Raw genomic sequence first — 19,352 nt, forward strand, 5'->3', positions numbered from 1 at the left:
TTTTGTATCTAAAACCAGTAAGGAAAGGTTAAAATGAAGGGGGCCTGGTAGATGATGGCAGTTTACACAAGTTACAAACTTAATACATGCAAAACTGCACATTGTAAACCTTATTTCTGGCAAATCGGTGCTTTTTAAATGTCTCATCAATAGAAACGGCAAAGGAAAACAAACACACACACACACACACACTTTGGAAAGACGCCCCTGACCACTGCTGTCTTTTTGTGTTCTCTCATCATGAGGGATGTACAACAAAAAGCAATGGTACTATGTGTGCCTGCATTTATTATTGAACCATGCCATTTGTCAGGTAGTTTTTGACAGCTCAAAGACACAATAGTTCTGTTCAGCCATTTGCAAAGAGATTTGGCTCCTTTTGTGCAGACCCAGATCATGACCGGCCATCCCTTTTTTAAAAATAAAAAAAACAAATTTTAAAAATTCTTTTAAAACCTAGAGATGGGTTATTTTTGTTACTTCAGAGGCTGTAGTATATTAATCATGGTTAAAGAGCCTCTTTCCAGGTAATATAAACAAAATAACAAAACCTACCTATAAGTTTTTCCAGGTGGTCTTTCATTCTGAGTAGCTTCTCTCTAGCCAGTCCCCCTCCTTTCCAGTTTGGTATTCAATATGACAGACTTAAAGCCAAAGAATTTCTAGTGCAGGTACTGATAGACACTTAAACTACAGCAGCAAACTAGATGCTGGGGGGGAAATCTGGTTTATATATAAACATTTATTGCCATTTTATTGGGGGAGTTTTCAGGTATGTACATAGGCTAGATGTTTTCTCTGTAGAAAGTTGCTGTTGCCATTTGTTTGTTGCAGATGGAGCAATGCAACTTTCATTAGCCATATCTACATTTCTAATTTTTGTACTGTACTTTTGCCCTTCCTATTGAAGGCCAGGAAATGTGTCCAGCACAAATTTGGGGGTGGGGGGGATGTAGAGTCAGGGGGTACATAACAGATAGGAAGAATGGAAAGGGCTAATTGAGATACGGCAGATGTATCAGATCAACACACATGTTTCTGCCTTAAAGGGAGCCTTTATTCAACATGGTGACTTTTAAAACCCTAATGAAGCACAATCTCATGAGCAGGCTGAACTGCAAGTCATGACTCCTGTAAAAATCAAGTGGTACAATTGTTTACACACACAGTTTCTGAATAAATCTTTTTTTTACAAAAAAAAATTCTTGGTCTTGCTAATAGTACATCAAAATTACTATATCAGACAGTTGCAATAAATTATCATTTTCATTTATTTACAAGAGCAAAGTAGTCAAAGGGAAGTGCACTTTTCCTTGCCTTGGGGAAACCTTTCTCTTACATTAGAAATAAGTATTGTATATACATTTTAAATTCATGTTTTTCAGAAGTGAGAGGTACAAGTTTATTCCTGACCAACCAGATCACAATCTGAAGAGTGCTTTTTAATTGGGTCAGTGAGACTGAGTAACTTGCCATCTACCAGTTCTCCTGCATGGTCTGCCCTACAACCTCTACCCCCCCCTTCCCACACACACCTCTTTTTCCTCTTTAGTCAGGCTTTCAAAAGGAGGGGAGGGATCAAAACTAGCAAGAGGGAGAGCTGTGGAATGTAAGCAAGCATAGAAATTGCCTTTAGAACAAATGTACAAGCTTCTTCCTGTTAGCCTGATGGGACAATTTAACCTCTAGAACACTTCCTTTTGTGATAACTATAGGGGCACATTGCCAGTTATGTCCCTGTTGAAGGGCAAGGGACAAAACTTGCTTTTAACACAGTGTGTGTTGCAGAAACCTAAGTGCAGCAGTTCATACAAGACACTTACCTTGCCGATCAACCTTCTCACCTACAGTTTGCAGGCCTTTAAAGTTAAGCAAGGAGAGCTTGGTTTGGCTACATGTAAGAATGGAGATTTTTGCCTTGAATAGTGCATTTCATTTCTTAGCTACAGCCTCTGTTTTTTCCTTGTGGACATCGCCACCAGGATTTGGCAGGTGCCTGCTTAGAGAAACGGAATTGAAGATTGAAACAGCGTGCAGGTTTTTGTCTGTACCTTTGCTGCTTCAGTCATGGTCCATACTTTATAATCCTCTTTGGTGTACTTAGAAATTAGAAGAACCAAAGGCTACCATTGTGCAAATACTTTAAAAGGACAAGTAGCATTGGAGTCTCCTGCTTCTGCTTAAAAACAAACAGCAACCAAAAAAATCCTCCTTAAGGCACAAATACAGTCTTAGAAGCTTCAGGTTTTTCCCTTTGAGGCACTGGATGGAAGTTATTTAGAATGGCGCACCAGATCTTTCTGAAGAGAACTTTTTGTCAGTGACATCCACAAGCTCTTACCACCATGTTCCTGTATTTTTTCAAAATGACATTGGAATTGTCATCAAAGTAGAGAACTGATATTGCGTTCAGCTTCGTAGGGGCACAACATGGCTTAGGAACGTTCTCTGGATTCATTAGGTGAACCTGTTTTAAGTAAATTGACAAACATATTTGTAACTTCAGGCCAACTTGTTAATCTATCACATTTCTGAGCCTTGCTCCAAGCAGCTTGGGGCAGTGTCTTGGCTCTTTTTTATCTCCATGGCCAACTCTGTGCCCTAAAGATTAGACTTCTCAATGTATTGTTCAATTACCGTATTTTTCGCTCTATAGGACGCACTTTTCCCCCTCCAAAAATTAAGGGGAAATGTGTGTGCGTCCTATGGAGCGAATGCAGGCTCCTTGGCTTCAGCGATAGCAATGTGAAGCCTCCAAAGCGCAGAGGGAGCGCTCCCTCCGCGCTCCAGAGGCTTCGCATTACTTTCGCTGAAGCCTGGAGAGCGAGAGGGGTTGGTGCGCACTGACCCCTCTCGCTCTCCAGGCTTCAGGGATAGCCTCCTGAAGCCTTTGGAGCGCAGCACGAGTTCTCGCTGCGCTCCGAAGGCTTCAGGTTCCTTTTGCTGAAGCTTTTGAGAGCAAGACTCTCCTGGCTTCAGCAGAGAGGGAGAGCTGTGCAGTGCCCCCTCAGCCAAGTGGGAGGAAAAATGGAAGGGGCTCCGTTTCTCCTGCCGCTTCGCTGAAGGGGCGCTGAGCAGAGAGGGGGAGAACTTTTTTTCCTTGTCCCCCCCCCCTCTAAAACAAGGTGCGTCCTATAGAGTGAAAAATACGGTAATCCTCCTTATCCCTTTGTCTCATGGTAGATTTCCACTGATGCCAATGGCAACTTCCCTGCAACCTAGGGAAGGTTAAGCAGTTTTTCTTGGCACTGTGGTAGGGCAAGGAAATATTAAATCCCCCCACATGCAACATGATCCTAGTTGCCTCCTACCTGTTAGAGATAAATATTTATTGGGACTTGGAAGGGGCATTTTTAAGCATCAAAGGTGTACTGTGCCCATAAGCTGCATGAAGGCAGTATTTTGAAAAGTGAAATTACATTGTATGTCAAGGGTCTCTTAAAAAACTCTGCCTCCTCTCACCAGCATGAGAATCCCAGATCAAATTCCAACTCAGTTAGCCAAGTGTATTAGACTAAAGCAGCTGCTTTCAGCTCATTAAAGGAAAGGTTGGATAGAAAAGGTAATGGGGCTAATTTCTAATCCTGGAGTTGCTTTCGTCTCCCATCCTGCAAGTGCAAGTCCTTGGTCATCCTCACTCACCCAAGGCCCAACCAAAAAATGCTGGATGAATTGCTCACCCCCACAACCCAGTCTTACATTGTGCCACCGATATGAAAGAGACAAATTGGAGCTTCTCTACTCCTCAAAACCACCATGTTAGTGGGAGGCGGGGAGGAAACCAGGCAGGGCGAACTGTTTTACAGCATCTGTGAGCTAAGCCAAGGCCTCTACTTACCAAAGTCTGCACAATGGCATGATTGGTGGCGTTCATATGAGCATTGAGTGGGAAAGAACATTCTCCATCGCAGTAGTTTGCCGGATAGCCCTTGGGTGCAATTATCCAGTCCTTTATAAGAATAATATTACATCTATGAAGCATAACTATTGCAAATGCATACAGGTTGGTCCCTCCCTGTGTCAAACTACAGAATACATGTTAGAAGAGTCTTACCACTTCCTTATACCCAAGTTTCTTATGTCCTGGCTTCAGTATTCAAGTATTGGCTGTAGGTACAGAGTATTATAAATATCTATGGAGCATGTTTCAATGCCCTGTTTAATTCTCTCTACCCCTCCTACACATATGTTCATATCTGCCAGCTCCTTTCCCATGTGTAGAGAGCTGTGCATTCCAAAAGCAGACATAAACCAGAACATACTCTTAAAATGCTTACCTGACGACATTATTTTTATAAGCAAAGTGTATGGTTACTGTAGCTAGTTAATACACACTAAACCATGGTTGTGGTGGGTTATACACTTGGTTTAGCTCATGATGCAACACATTATGCTTCAACCCCCTTTTTAAAGGTGTTACAGGGTATGTGCAATCTGGGCTTGCACAAAATTGTGTGCAAATCTACTGAAGCTTCCAAGTGTTTTAAAGAGTTGGAACCATTTAACATGTGAAACCAGTGATAGTCAACCAGTGGTTGATACTAGCATGTAACCCCCCCCCCCCGCATTTTTAGCAAGAACCATGCAGCACTTATAAGCTGTGTTCAAAAAAGCCTTATGACTGGACTAGCCAACACACATTGTGTTAAACATTAGACCATAATTATGTACATTAGAAGACACATGGGTTCAATAGAGCAAAGAGGATAGAAGAAAGAGATCTCATTCTCCATGACTGCTATAGTGATTTTGGCTGCTAAAGTTAAAGGAACCAGCAACATAAGCCACATAAATAGAAACATTTTTTTAAAAAAGGTAATTTAAAATGGTGGAAGCCATCTTTAGTGACAATTGTGTGAAGCTTAAAAACACTGATGGTGAGCCTATGGAATTGTGCTCCACATACTAAAATGTGATTATCTACTTAAAGCTGAATACAAAATAAACATCTGAAAGAAAAGGTAACTCAATGGAAGTAGACCTTCGCCCCACTTTCTTCCAAGATATGCTAACACAGAACTCAGTCTGGTGGGGAAAAAAACTACTTTTGTGTTCTGAGCATTGTTTTCAGAGCATGTTTATGGACATAGAAACACCACATACCTGCCATCCCAAGTCTTGGAAGCTAACATAAAGTTCATGCTTTCTGCAAGCTGTTTTTAGGTCACTGCTGTTGTAATCTATGAAGAAGTATAAATGAGGGGGGATATATTTGAAACAACAAATTAAAAATCATATCGCCATAATGTGACAGAGACATTTTGTGGCTTTAAAGCCTAATGCAGATCCAAAGCAAAATTCTCTCTCACTTATCAAACTGCTATTTGAAATTAAATGAACATGCACAAGGTTTTTGCCAGCACTAACCTGGCCACAGAGGTTTACATCATATAGGGTGCAGTGCTTCAGTTATCACAACCTAAGTCGTGATAGTGCCAACATCCTCATTACTACTAGTCGGATGCTTACAAAATTTTGTTGCAGCCTCTTGACACCTGTAATCTACAAGGCTGCAGATGTAGAGGCCCTTTGTTAACTGACTCAGTGCCACCAGACCGCAGAGAGGAGGACATGGGCAGCTTTCTAGATACCATCTTCCTATTGAAGTTGTTTGTAATTCCTCAGGGTCTCGAAGGAAACTTCTTTTTTAAAAAAAATCCAGTATTTACTTAAAGGGAAAAGTACAATGCTAAAAGCACATCAAGCGATCATAGAATCCAGCTGGGGCACAGTGTTTTGGCATCCCTCTGCCTCAAAATAAACCTAACCTAGAAACCACAAGAGATTGGGAGTTGTTTTAAAAAGCGAACAGTGTAAGAGCTTGGGGAGTGTTTCTTTTTTATAAAAAAAATAAATCTTAAGAACTGCAATTTCAGATCTTGACTCTACTTGAATCACAAATTTAATCAACTTGGCAAAAGATGGTTAGCTAGTATAAGAATGCACTCCCCATCACTAGAAGTTTTTAGACAGGCCATTGGCTTTCAAATCAAGGCCACTTGTGCTTGACCAAAAGTGGAAAGCATTGTTAAATGCCTGCTTCTTGTACTTCCAATCCAAGCTAGCAGCTGGAAAACAATCAGGAGAACCGTGTGGTGCAGTTTCAGGCCACATTTTACAGTTTTGGCCAGCCTGGAGCCTTCCAGATGTTTTGGATAACAACTTCCACCATCCACACCCAACACTCATCCACATTAAAACAACAAGGAAAACAACTTATGTATATAAAAAAGCAGCAGTTAGGCAGCAAGTTGTAGCAGAAAGAAAAATAAAGGCTGGAAATGAGCAAAAAATCAGCCTAGAAATCAGTTTTTTTTTACATTTTGCACTGTTAATAAAGTACTGCAGACATCTGTACTCAGCACTGGAATTCATTTGTGCAAAAGAAAGGATTGAGTACTGTATTGGTACCTAATAATTTATATGTGGTTGGTTCTGAACTAGTTTTTAACTTTAGTTTCAATATCAGTTAATGGAAAAGTTTAAATTTGCATAAAAACTAAATATTTCAAGTTTACACAAATATAAATAGGTGCCATTCCTCCCCCCCCCCCCCAGCCCAAGATGTGGGGAGCACCTTGGAGCAAACGTCCCTCGAAACGTAACCACAAGAAAGGTTTGTTCTAATGTGAAATTTGGCATTTCAGTGGGCTGGACTTAAAATTTTTAAAAGCTTCTCTCCACTGAAAGTAGTAAGCTATATTTATTGGAGCTAATCCTTCCAAAACACATGAACTGCTCCTAATGAGCCCATTCACCAGATTCCACAATGTAATTAATATCCAGGATATATCAACATTGTTTTGAAAGAGATCTCTACGACTCACCTTTTCTCAGGGTTTGCTTTAGCAGGCGATTGTTTTGAAGGATACAGCTGTTGTAAACTGATTAACCCACTTAACATAAAAGGAGTCAGCTTACGAGAGATAATGAAATGCCTTGCTTCAGTATACTCTCATACGCTGTACTTTGACAGTATACACAAAGAAGCAAGATGCATGCAACTTTAGACGCCTGTTCCTGCTATGCCTTCTTTCCCAAGTTCTCTGGCCAATGGTGGAGAAAAACTTACATCACTTTCAAATTCCTCTGATGAAAACCATAGAGGGCCGCTGAAGGTTTTGGAATGGGCACAAGGCCTTAATATCCTGAAATGTGTGATCGTACCATGGCATTATCAGTTCACCAACAGTTTGCACTTAACTCAAAAGGAATCTGTGCTGCCTCAGACATCTCCAACACAAGATGTCAGTCAAGTTACAGTTCTGTCATAACATCCTGCACTGATATACACGTTGACTGAACATCTTTTACACCAATGCTTTGAGAAAGGAGTAGGCATCCATACTGAGAGCACGAATCTATTGCTGTAGTTACTGAATAAGCAAACTGACCTGCGCTGTCAGATAACCGAAACAAAATAAAAAAATTCCTTCCAGTAGCATCTTAGAGACGAACTAAGTTTGTTATTGGTATGAGCTTTTGTGTGCACGCACACTTCTTCAGATACCACTTCTTCTTTCTCAAAGCATTGGTGTAAAAGATGTTCAGTCAACGTGTATATCAGTCCAGAGTTTTATGAAAGAACTGTAACTTGACTTCATACCACTTCATACCAATAACAAACGTAGTTGGTCTCTAAGGTGCTACTGGAAGGAATTTTTTTATTTTGTTTCGACTACGGCAGACCAACACAGCTACGTACCTTTTGTCAGATAACTGGTTGCAAAGGTATACCAAACAGCTGTTTATGTAGCATATGCAGCTGAATCAAGGCCAGTACTTAAATAAGCCATTGCAGCAAAGGAAACTTAACTGTCTTAGAAGCATAACAATTCACTGTTGTGTGTGTAGGAGTGGCACAGGGCTTTTTCGTTGTTGTTGCCTTAGACAAATTAGAATTCTGTGCCTGCTCTCAATGATCCACTGCGTAGTGTTAACAATAGCACAATAAATAACAGAGTAGGATGTTTTTACTGCCTGCCACTTCTTTATTTCCTCCCGGTTACAAATGAGTTGGAGCTCAACTGCTGTGACCTCAGCTAAAGGAAGCTCCTCTGACAGTGGGATACGTAAACCAAGGCATTCCTAAGCCTTCCCTGGGTATCTCCTCTGAACAGTTCAGACAGCAGCTCATTCTCTCTTCCCAAGACAATTGCATAAGTGAAGCAGGTTTGCACCCTGGACAAATGCTTAGTTTGCCACTTTGGGCCTGCACTTGTATACATGGCTTATTACTTACTTGTCAAGTGGAATAGCATTAAACAATCATTAAGGTAAAGGGGTCCAGTCGTGACCAACTCTGGGGTTGCGGCGCTCATCTCACTTTATTGGGCGAGGGAGCTGGTGTACAGCTTCCGGGTCATGTGGCCAGCATGACTAAGCCGCTTCTGGCGAACCAGAGCAGCGCACGGAAACGCCGTTTACCTTCCTGCCGGAGCGGTACCTATTTATCTACTTGCACTTTGACATGCTTTCGAACTGCTAGATTGTCAGAAACAGGGGATTCGAACCGTCAACCTTCTGATCGGCAAGTCCTAGGCTCTGTGGTTTAACCCACAGCGCCACCCGCGTCCCTTAAACAATCATTACTAGGCAGGTAATTAAAATGTGTGTTTTTAAGGGATTGTTTAGAAGGACAGTAAGTTCTGGACTTTAAGGACGAAAGAAAATGAGCTGACTGAAAGACATATTCAGCAATGCTTGGTTTGTTTGTTGTAGATCAGAGCAGATACTAAAATAATAACAAAAACAAAAGCGATTAAGCAAACAATTTTTCAATTTTTCACACGTTTCAGTTTTTTATCACAAGGCTGCAGGATAAGTTTGGTCAGCTACCTCACCCTGCCTAATGGTAGGGCTCCTCTATCAACTTTGCCTTGATAGAGCCATCATGATTTTGAGTGATGTCCCACTCTACACAAACTTGCAGAACAATGAGTTCCTGCTATCCAGGGAACAGATCCTCCCTTGGAGGGTCATCTAAACTTAGTTTTGTGACCATGAGAAAGAAAGAAAAAAGAAGAAGAAATGAAACACTCAGACGATGAGAGACGAATTCGAAGCAGCTTCTGAATGTAAAGTGCTTGGGAAACGATAGCTGAAAAATAGTATTTTTTCCCCTTTTCATTTTCACATAATCCAGGAGGCAATGAAAAGAGGTTACCTGTGATACTGGATACCCTGGAAACATCTTGAGGCTGGGTAGAGCGGTTTCGACTCTGTTCCCTCCGCCTGTTGGAGGCTGACCTAGCCGTCCGAACGTGAACCTCACTCACTTTGAAAAAAGCCACCATGAAAGGCTGTTTGTCGTAAGGGCCATCCCGACCTATTAGTCCTGCTTCTCTAGGGTTTATACCGAGACCTATAAATTTTTTTAAAAAAAGAAAAAGTGGTGTGTCATATAAAGAGCACAGTGTTTCTGAATAGCTCTTTTGAGCAACGCAGCTGCTTTCCTACAACTAATGTTCTTCTGACCCCCCTCTTTAGTTTCCCCCTCTCTCCTCCTCCTCCTCTATAGCTGATATCATAGGATACTCTAATTTTCAGTGAAACTTCACAAGCTTCTTTAAGGCTCCAAAGGCCACAAGTATACACAAGTGCTGTAAGAGGTACTTCACTCTGCTAATTTGCAAATTTAGGAGGAAAGGAGTGGACAATATTAAGGAACAGGTCAGGGTTATGTGTACACCATATAAAAAATAATGACAACTCTGGGACCTGGGCAAAAATGGCAAATTAATTAAATTCAACAAAAATTATTTTATCTCACAGCTCTTCTTATCTAGTAGTGTTTATTCTGGAGGGTTTATTATTTTGAACCATCTGTTCTAATTGCTTTAGCAATGGGGATGAGCAATGATCCCTCTCCACTCTCCAATTACCAGGCTTCAGAAAGCAATTGTGAGCCAGACTAGATGCTGAGGATAAGGCAGCTTTGCATAGGAGCCAAATCCTAGGGGCTGAGGTCCCTTTGCACGCCCCAAGTAAAACATTTGAGCCTCCTCCCCCGCCCCCCCCCCAGTTAATGGGCAATGCCATTCAAATGGTGTGTGTGCTGTGTCTTGTGACTGATTATGTGGGGCAAGGTGTTATGTATTCAGTGGTCTGTGTTTGCCTGAGCTTGAGTCTGAACTAAGGATTCTGAGCTTCTGTGTTCTGTTTCGATACATGATGTCCAATCACAGAACATTTCAGGATTAGGGCCTCTGCCATTGGCCCTTGAACTCTGAGTCTTGATTCGCAGCTTGGAAGTTTAGACAGCCAATCACGGTGGGAGAGGGAGTGGCCCAGGCTTTCAGGAATGTATATAAGCAGTTGCTTTGCCCCTGTTTCCCAGTTATGCAGTTCAATAAAGGTTCTTGCTGTTATCGCTGTGTCTTGCCTCATGGCAACCCACCTACACTTCACAGGGCTTATCCACCCCCAGTATTTGATTCAAGTTGGTACCCTTGCAGCTTCATATGCTCTATTGAATTCCACCAGAAGGTGAAATATATTATGTCAATCTCTGGGGCTCCAATGGCCCCAAATCATCTGTGGCATGTTGCAAAAGGGAAACATGAGAGGAGAACTCCCAAAAACTTAGAACAAGTTCCTCTCCGTAGCTGCATCAGGAAAAGAGGTTGAAACACTGAGGAAATGTTATGCACGGTGGCATTTCATCAGCAGACAAGTAAACAGAAGGCCTCTTGGTCCAGTTGAAAGATACACAAAAATTGAGATGAAATTGAGGAGCTCCCATCACCCTCCCAGAAGACACTTCCACAGCCCCACACAGAGACCTGTGGGTATTATTTATTGTCAGAGCTGCTTCCAGATCCTAGCTCACAGAGGATCACGCTAGCCAGCGATCATTAAATAAAAGTCTTTATTGAGTTACAGTTTCCATTCTCAAGCTGCTGCGTGCAACTCTACGTCTCATGGTTAGATCGGCGAAGCTCCATCTGAGTCTCCGCCCCTTGTACACCAACTTAATATCCTAGCCTTGCTCCACCTTTTCCGCCTGACTGTTCTTCTCTGGGTCCCTCTGCCCCCCGGGGTCTCTTCCTTCCGGGATTCCTCTGACGCTGACGCTGACCCCCCTGACTCTTCTCCCTCCTTTCGGCGGGCTTTAGGACCTGGCTCCCTTTCCGGGCTGCCTACTGCGCCACCTTCCTGTGCATTTGAACTTGGCAAGCGCGCCCAACCTTCCACCTTCCGTCTGACCGTTTCTTCGCTCCCCGATGGAGGTGTGGCCACTCCTGACTCGTGCCCTCCCCCCTGTTGTGAGCTGCCAGCGCTTGATCCCTGGCGCCCTTCCTCTTCCCTGCTCTCTGGCGGTGACGCTGGTCCTGATTTCCAACTGCTCCCCTCTGAGTCCCCTCTGGCTCTATCTTCCTGGGGTGTCCCCCTAGGCTCCCCCCTTGCCCTGGCCACTGGTGCTCCTTTCTGTGAATCTTCTGATTCACTGGAAAGACTCGGAGATCTCGGGTCGTCGTCATCACTCATCTTTTCTTCTGCCTCCTCTCCCTCGCTCTCTGTTTCCTCCCTTGCCCTTGCCTCTGCTCCTGAACCCCTGACATCCATCCCCCCCTCGAAGCCCCCTCTTCCCCCCTCCCCTCCTTCTGGTGCGGGATCTGGGTGCTGCCGTGTCAGGGGGACGAATGTCGGATACAGTTCGCTTCCCGTGGCGGGCCGCCATCCGAAGTCTTCCGGTTCTTCCTCCCTGCTCTCGTTGACGACGGTCACCTCCGCTTCCATCTCTGTGCCGCCGTGCTCGAAACCCGGGTCGTCCCCGAAAACGTCCATGTCCGTCTCTCCTTCGTTGCCTTCTGGAGACGTTGCTCGTCCTGGACCCTCCAGCCACCTTCTGCGGAACTGCTCCTCTGGTCGATCATCCCACCAATACGAGGGTTCTGAAGCAGATCCCGAGGGTGACCCCTCTGGGGAACGGGCGTCTCGTGTCGGTTCCTCGTCCGAGTCGAACCCCCGGAACGTGCTGGCTGAAAGCGTGGGCGTGAAAAGCCAGTCGTCGAAAAAGTCTGCTGGCATTGGCCTATGTGGGAAGAGGGCATGAAACTCTTCTTTGAGCAGAGGTTCGTCTAAAGCGTAGCCCGGCACCCAGCTGTTGGCACTGGCCGGGGTGCCCTCCTTGGCGAGAAGGTATTCTACCCCCTCTTCCCCCCATCTGGAGTCCAAAATCTCCGTGACTTCGTTGATGCGCTCCTCCTGTGCCACTCCCCCTTGCCCGGTTCTCTCTCGGAGCGGACCCGGTGCCGTTCCTGGTTCCTGAAACCTGTGAGGTGCCTTGTAGGGAGTGAGCACCGATCTGTGGAACACCGGATGCATTCTGGAACCCTCCGGAAGAGCCAGCCTGAAAGCCACCGGGTTGACCTGTTCGTCGACTTGGTAGGGCCCCAGTTGTTTATGCCCTAGTTTCTTCTTCGCCAACGACCTGGCCGGCACTGCGTGGGCTGCTAACCAGACCCAGTCTCCCACATGGATCTCTTCGCCAACCCTTCTGTGTTTGTCCGCTTGTACCTTGTATGCGTGTTTAGCCAGCTCCAGGTGCCGCCGCAGCTGATCGTGGACCTCCTGCAACTCCGACGCGAACGCATCTGCTGTCTGCGGCTCCCCCTCCCCCATTCTTTCCAGTCCCGGGAAGGTTCTAGGGTGCCTCCCGTTGTTGGCGAAGAACGGCGTGACCCCCGTGGACACGTGCTTCGTGTTGTTGTAGGCGAACTCGGCGAGAGGCAGGTAATCCACCCACGTCGCAGGCTGTTGATTCGCATAACATCTCAGGTACTGCTGCATGATGGCATTGACCCGCTCCGCTTGCCCGTTGGTCTGCGGGTGTCTAGCCGACGCCAGGTTGATCTTGACGTTCAGGAAGCCCATCAGCCTCTGCCAGAAGTTTGAGATGAACTGTCGCCCTCGGTCGGACAGAATAGACCGCGGCAGACCGTGAACCTTGAACACGTGGTCTATGAACAGTTTGGCGGTTTGTTCCGCCGTGGCCACCTTCGCACACGGAATGAAATGTGCCATCTTGGAGAACAAATCCACCACCACCAGCACAGCCGTCTTGCCCCTCGAGCTGGGCAGATCCGTGACAAAGTCCAGGGCCACTCTCTCCCATGGCTCGAACGGAGTTTGCAGCGGTTCCAGCAGTCCGGCCGGCAGTCTGTGCACTGGTTTGGACCTCTGGCAGGTGTCACACCTCGCCACGTAGTCCGCGACTTCCCCTCTCATTCCGGGCCACCAGAAGTCTCTGGCTACTAATTCCACCGTCTTCTCCTTGCCAAAGTGCCCGGCAGTGGGCGCGTCGTGCAGCTGCTGCAGTACCTTGGCGCGAAGTTCGTCTCCCGGCACGTAGATGGCCCCTTTACGGATGAGCAAACCATCTCGCAGCTGGAACTCGTCGGTCGCTGCCGTGCCCCTGTGCACCTCTGCCATCTTTGCTTGCGCGAAGGAGTCATCCTGCAACGCTCGTCGCACCGCATCCAGGTCAACTGTTGCCGCCGCGCACGCCCACACTGTCGGCGCGAAGATGTGCATGGCGGCCGCTGGCGTTGCCTCCTCCAGATACTGTGGCTTACGGGAGAGAGCATCCGCCATGATGTTGGTGTCCCCCGGGACATACTCTATTCGGAAGTCGAAATTCGCAAAGAACTCAGCCCAACGTATCTGCCTCTGGTTCAGGAACTGTGCCGTGCGCCAGTGCTCTAGATTCTTGTGGTCCGTGCAGACCTGCACCGTGTGCTTGGCGCCGATCAGGAAGTGCCTCCACGCTTTGAACGCTGCATGAATGGCCAGCAACTCCCTGTCCCAGATGGTGTAGTTCTGTTCGGACTTGCTGAGCTTCCTTGAGTAAAACGCTCCCGGCCTCCAAACCCCCTGCGGGTCTTTCTGCAGCAGGACTGCTCCCACGGCTCTGTCCGAAGCGTCTGTCTCCACCCTCATCGGCCTGCTGGGGTTGACATGAAGCAGCTGCTCTTCCGACGCGAAGAGACGCTTGAGTGCCTGAAAGGACTGCTCCGCCTGCTCTGTCCAGATGAACTTCTTTTTCTTGGAGCTGAGCGTGTCCGTGATGGCCGCTGTCTGCATCGCAAAGCCTTTGATAAACTTGCGATAGAAGTTCGCGAAACCGACAAACCGTTGGACCTCCTTCCGGTTGCGTGGGCTTTTCCAATCCAACACTGCTCGGACCTTGGCGCTGTCCATGGCGAGCCCTTTATCAGACAACTTGTAGCCCAGGAAATCCACCTCGGTCACGTCGAATTGGCACTTCTCCAGCTTGGCGTAAAGCCTATGTTGCTGTAGCCTGCTCAGCACTTCCTTGACGTGTCTGTCATGCTCCTGCTGCGATTCCGAAAAGATCAGGATGTCATCCAAGAAACAGACGCACGTCTTGTAGAGGAGCCCCGCCAACACGTGATGCATGAAAGCTTGAAAAACGTGGGAGCCATTTTGCAATCCAAAAGGCATAACTCTATATTCGTAGGTGCCCAGGGGCGTGAACATGGCTGTCTTCCACTCATCTCCCTCCCGCATGCGAATGAGGTTGTATGCCCCTCGCAGGTCCAACTTGGTGAACACTCTGCCCTTCCGTACCTTTGCGAGGAGGTCGTCGATTCGGGGCATGGGGAAGTCCGATGGCTTGGTCACACTGTTCAAGATGCGAAAGTCCACTACAAGTCTTTTTTGGGGCGTGTCCCGCTTCTTAACAAAGAATACCGGACTGCCCCCTGCTGCCTTGGACTCTCGGATGAAACCGCGCTCCAAATTATGATCTATGAACTCTTTGAGTTCCTGCAGTTCGTCCTCAGACATGGAATACAGCTTCCCTTTGGGTAGCGCCGCCCCCGGCAGCAGGTCAATTTTGCAGTCATATGGTCTGTGGGGGGGTAGCCTGTCTGCCTCTTTCTCGCAGAAAACCTCCAAAAATTCTGCGTACTTGTGGGGGACCGCTTGCAGCGTGCCTAGCTGCAGCTGTGACTCCTCTTCCCCTCCTTCCTGCCTGGGCACGATGCAGTGTTCAGCGCAAAAGGAAGAGCCGAAGGTCAGCTGCCTCTGGTACCAAGCCAGCGTCGGGCTGTGCTTGTCCAGCCAACTCATGCCCAATACAATGGGCGTGTCCGATAGTTGAGTGACATTGAAGCTGATGATTTCCCTGTGATTCCCAAGTCGCATCACCATTGGTGGCGTCTGCTTCACCACTTGCCCCCCTAGCAGCTCCCTGCCATCCACCGTGACAACCTGCAGGGGCAGCGTGGCAGGCAGCAACTGTATAGCGTGCCGGTCGACAAAGTCCTGCCCTATAAAGTCCGCATTGCTTCCGGAGTCAATGGTGATTGGCACGTCCATGGTGATTCCATTGGGCAGCTGGAGCGACGCGGTGAGCTTCACTACCGGTTTGGGCGGGAGGGGGTCCATGGGCTGTAAAATCTCTGGGGACTGCTTCACTGACACGTCTGGTTGGGCCCCAGTGCCTCTTCCTCCAACCAGACTCCTTCGTTTCCCTGCTGTGGTTGTCCTTGCTGCGTTGCTGCAGTTACCATTGCTGAGGCTGCAGTGTGCTTGTGGAGCCTCTGGGGACACTCTTTCGCCATATGCTGTGGATCATCGCAGATGTAACACTTCCTGTTCCCTCTAGGAGGCTTCGCTTTCACTGCTGCCGGTGCTAGGGCTCTGGCTGCTGACTGAGCCCTTGCACCTCCAACCTCCATAGGTTCCGCTCCTCCTCCTGGCGGAGGCGTGGATTGCGCACGCGCTGCTTCTCTGGGAAGGAAGGAGGAGCCCCTGGCTGGTTCGCGCCCTCCACGCCCTTCGTCCCTGCTCCACGGACGTCCTTCCAGCCGCACCCCCACCGCCAGCGCCCTCTGAACGATCTCCTGCGTGGTCCGGGGTCTCTCCCCCCTCTCAATTTCATCTTTAACCGAGCCGTGCAATCCCTCCCAAAACAGGTCTCTTACAGGAGCCGAATCTCTGTCCCATTCCAGGGCACTGACCAAAGCGAAAAAGCGGGCATGGTACTGCCTTACGCTGGCCCTCCCTTGCTTCAGTCCATGTATCTCCTGCCGAGCAAGATCCACGTCAATGCTTGATAAAAAGCACCCATCCATCGCTTTAATAAAGGCATCCGCATTTTGGAGCGCCGGATCATTATCTCTCCACAAATTGCGCAGCCATGCTTTAGCATCTCCATGCAAATGGGACATGATGAATCCCACCTTCTCTTGCTCATCTCTAAAGTCTTTGTTCAGCAGTTGCAGTGCACACATTACATCTGCTCTAAAGTTGGGGTACTGTTGCAAATTCCCATCGAAGTGAGAGACCAGACCGCCTGTTCGTCTCCCCAACCCAATCCCCTCCGGTTTGGGTGTCAGTTGCCCTTGCTTCGTAAGCACTTCCAACCTGACCTGGAGATCCCTGTAGGCGGCAGCTGCGTCCTCCTCTCTCTTCCTGGATGCAAGAGCCTCGGCATTCAGTCGTGTCACTGCTTCTCTGAGTTCCACTATCTGCTGTTCGGCCGTCATGTTGTCTGCCGTTCGTGAGCTCGCTAGTAGGCACCCGCTTTCTCTCCTCTCCGCGAGGACGTAGATGCCCACAATCTAGGGATGGAGCTTACTGTCAGAGCTGCTTCCAGATCCTAGCTCACAGAGGATCACGCTAGCCAGCGATCATTAAATAAAAGTCTTTATTGAGTTACAGTTTCCATTCTCAAGCTGCTGCGTGCAACTCTACGTCTCATGGTTAGATCGGCGAAGCTCCATCTGAGTCTCCGCCCCTTGTACACCAACTTAATATCCTAGCCTTGCTCCACCTTTTCCGCCTGACTGTTCTTCTCTGGGTCCCTCTGCCCCCCGGGGTCTCTTCCTTCCGGGATTCCTCTGACGCTGACGCTGACCCCCCTGACTCTTCTCCCTCCTTTCGGCGGGCTTTAGGACCTGGCTCCCTTTCCGGGCTGCCTACTGCGCCACCTTCCTGTGCATTTGAACTTGGCAAGCGCGCCCAACCTTCCACCTTCCGTCTGACCGTTTCTTCGCTCCCCGATGGAGGTGTGGCCACTCCTGACTCGTGCCCTCCCCCCTGTTGTGAGCTGCCAGCGCTTGATCCCTGGCGCCCTTCCTCTTCCCTGCTCTCTGGCGGTGACGCTGGTCCTGATTTCCAACTGCTCCCCTCTGAGTCCCCTCTGGCTCTATCTTCCTGGGGTGTCCCCCTAGGCTCCCCCCTTGCCCTGGCCACTGGTGCTCCTTTCTGTGAATCTTCTGATTCACTGGAAAGACTCGGAGATCTCGGGTCGTCGTCATCACTCATCTTTTCTTCTGCCTCCTCTCCCTCGCTCTCTGTTTCCTCCCTTGCCCTTGCCTCTGCTCCTGAACCCCTGACATTTATATTTCAGAAAAACTTTGCTGTAAGCACCTTCCCCAACCCCGAACCCCCCGCATCCAGAAGTCAGGCATTCCCAAAATTTCACAGCCACAGACATAGGCCATGCAGCCTAGAGAGAGCAGCTTCCCAATATGTGCAGTTGGATCCACAGCCCGGCCATCACATCACAGCTGTGTGCTTGGCTACATTAGCCAGATCATCACATCACAGCTGAAGACTATAAACAGAGCTTCCAATTAATGACTAGGACATTTGCCAGATGTTTAAAGTATGTTGGCCTGTTACCTACCGTCCCTGGTCACCACGCTCATCTGGAGTCCCAAGTTATGCTGAGGGTTTATCACCCACATGTTGCTGGTGGCAGTGATGTCAAACTCCAGCCAGCCTTCTTCGGAGGCCCATACTGCTCTGGTGTCCAGCAAAAACAGATCTGAATCTCTGAAGAAGAAGAAAGGGGAGGGGAGGAGGGAGGAGCAGAGAGAGCATTTTACTATTATTCTGGTCCAAATTTCCCATTTGCTTTCACAGCTTCTTCGCTAGCAGGAGGCAATGTTAGAAACACTTCTCAGCTATCACTATAAATTTAAACACAGCCTTAAATCCTGATTTTACATGCATTCAACTGTTCCCTGCCCAATCATCATCATCATCATATTATTAATATGCCAAACGAAAGAAGTATCCAGTCTCTTCTTAATTCGTTTCCTCATTCTCTGACTTCCTCTACACCAAGCCATGGGCCTAATTGGGCCTGCCAGCCCTCTTAAGTTGTCCCACAAGGCTGTTTGGGGAAACCATGCACACCTGGCCAATCACCTGATGTAATCAGATGCCAGGCATGGGACAGTTCAAAGGATCTCTTATCCCCAAACTAAGCACCACAGAGCTGTGCTTTCCTGCTCTCCCCTACCAATACACCACCATACAAAACTCAGTGGGAACCACTGAGAGATAACTGAACCATTTGCAGAACTGAACAACACTTGCATATTCCAGCCTGTTGCTTGCTCTTCAGGAGTTTGAAATGTGTGTTTGCAGAGGGAAACATATTCGGAACTGAGGAGGTTATGATTTTTTTTTATTTTTTTACAAAGCAGAGAAATGGCACATGGAAAAAGTGTTACGCTCACACACACAAGCAAATTCTCCTCGCCAGATCAAGGAGCAATCACACTTTTGTTACGTATGCGTGTTTTGTTTTAGAAATGTGAAGCTAAGCCCTACAATGAAGACAATGACCCTAGTTTAAGAGCCACTCTGCAAAATGACGAAATGTTTATACAAAGGGGCGATAAGGGAGTCTCTGAATTGGAGAGAACATTTTTTCCTCATGAGAAGATAGAACTTGATAAAAACTTTTTTTTTACCCAAAGTCATCGTTTCTACGTCCATTCACACAAGCATATAGCTTATCGGGAGCAATGTGTCAATGGCCTGAAGATAAATCTGCTGTTTGAGTCTGTTAGCCCAAATTCAGTGGACTTACATGATGGCATTGGGAAATACCTATATGCCACAACCTGTCCCACTAATATTTACGGTTTTCAAACATTAATTCGTACAAAATGTGTTATTCCCTGTTCACTGGCTTACCACTAAAAGCCAGATGGATTAAATTAACATTTAAATCACCAAAGGAGATGACTCATAGAAATCTTCACACAGCAAAGTCCGTTCTGCACTTTGAACCACCTTTCAGCAGGTCTGAATATTTAGACCTTAAGTTCGAAACTCCACCACTTTAGCCACAAGAGCAGCTGCTATGTATTTACAAAATGACTGAAAGCTCTGCCTTTTCAAGTCAGGTGCAGATGCACAGTTTCCAAACTGATTTCCAAAAAAGCAAACAGGTCCCTGAGGGACTTGCGGTAAACTTTCTTAAGTACACTGACTCCTTCCCAATTCAGGTGTAAATACACACATTCTGCAAGCTGGTCCCCAGGCAGAAACACAACCCCCACCCCCACCCCCGAGAC

General features: G+C 47.3%; 1 protein-coding gene across 1 annotated transcript in view; it reads right to left on the reverse strand.

Moving 5' to 3' along the window:
- Positions 1-422: 422 nt before the first annotated feature.
- The window catches only part of BMP6 (bone morphogenetic protein 6), a 97,182-nt gene continuing 78,252 nt past the window's right edge, over positions 423-19,352 (reverse strand). The window contains exons 3-7 of the mRNA XM_081014874.1: positions 17,666-17,814; positions 9,167-9,364; positions 5,104-5,180; positions 3,839-3,949; positions 423-2,467 (exon numbers count right to left, since the gene is read on the reverse strand). Coding sequence (XP_080871000.1) covers positions 2,318-2,467; positions 3,839-3,949; positions 5,104-5,180; positions 9,167-9,364; positions 17,666-17,814 — 685 coding nt within the window. The 3' untranslated portion in view covers positions 423-2,317. The remainder of the gene's footprint in view (positions 2,468-3,838; positions 3,950-5,103; positions 5,181-9,166; positions 9,365-17,665; positions 17,815-19,352) is intronic.

The sequence above is a fragment of the Podarcis pityusensis genome (assembly GCF_964106645.2).
Source record: "Podarcis pityusensis genome assembly, chromosome: 7".
Classification (NCBI taxonomy): Eukaryota; Metazoa; Chordata; class Lepidosauria; order Squamata; family Lacertidae; genus Podarcis; species Podarcis pityusensis.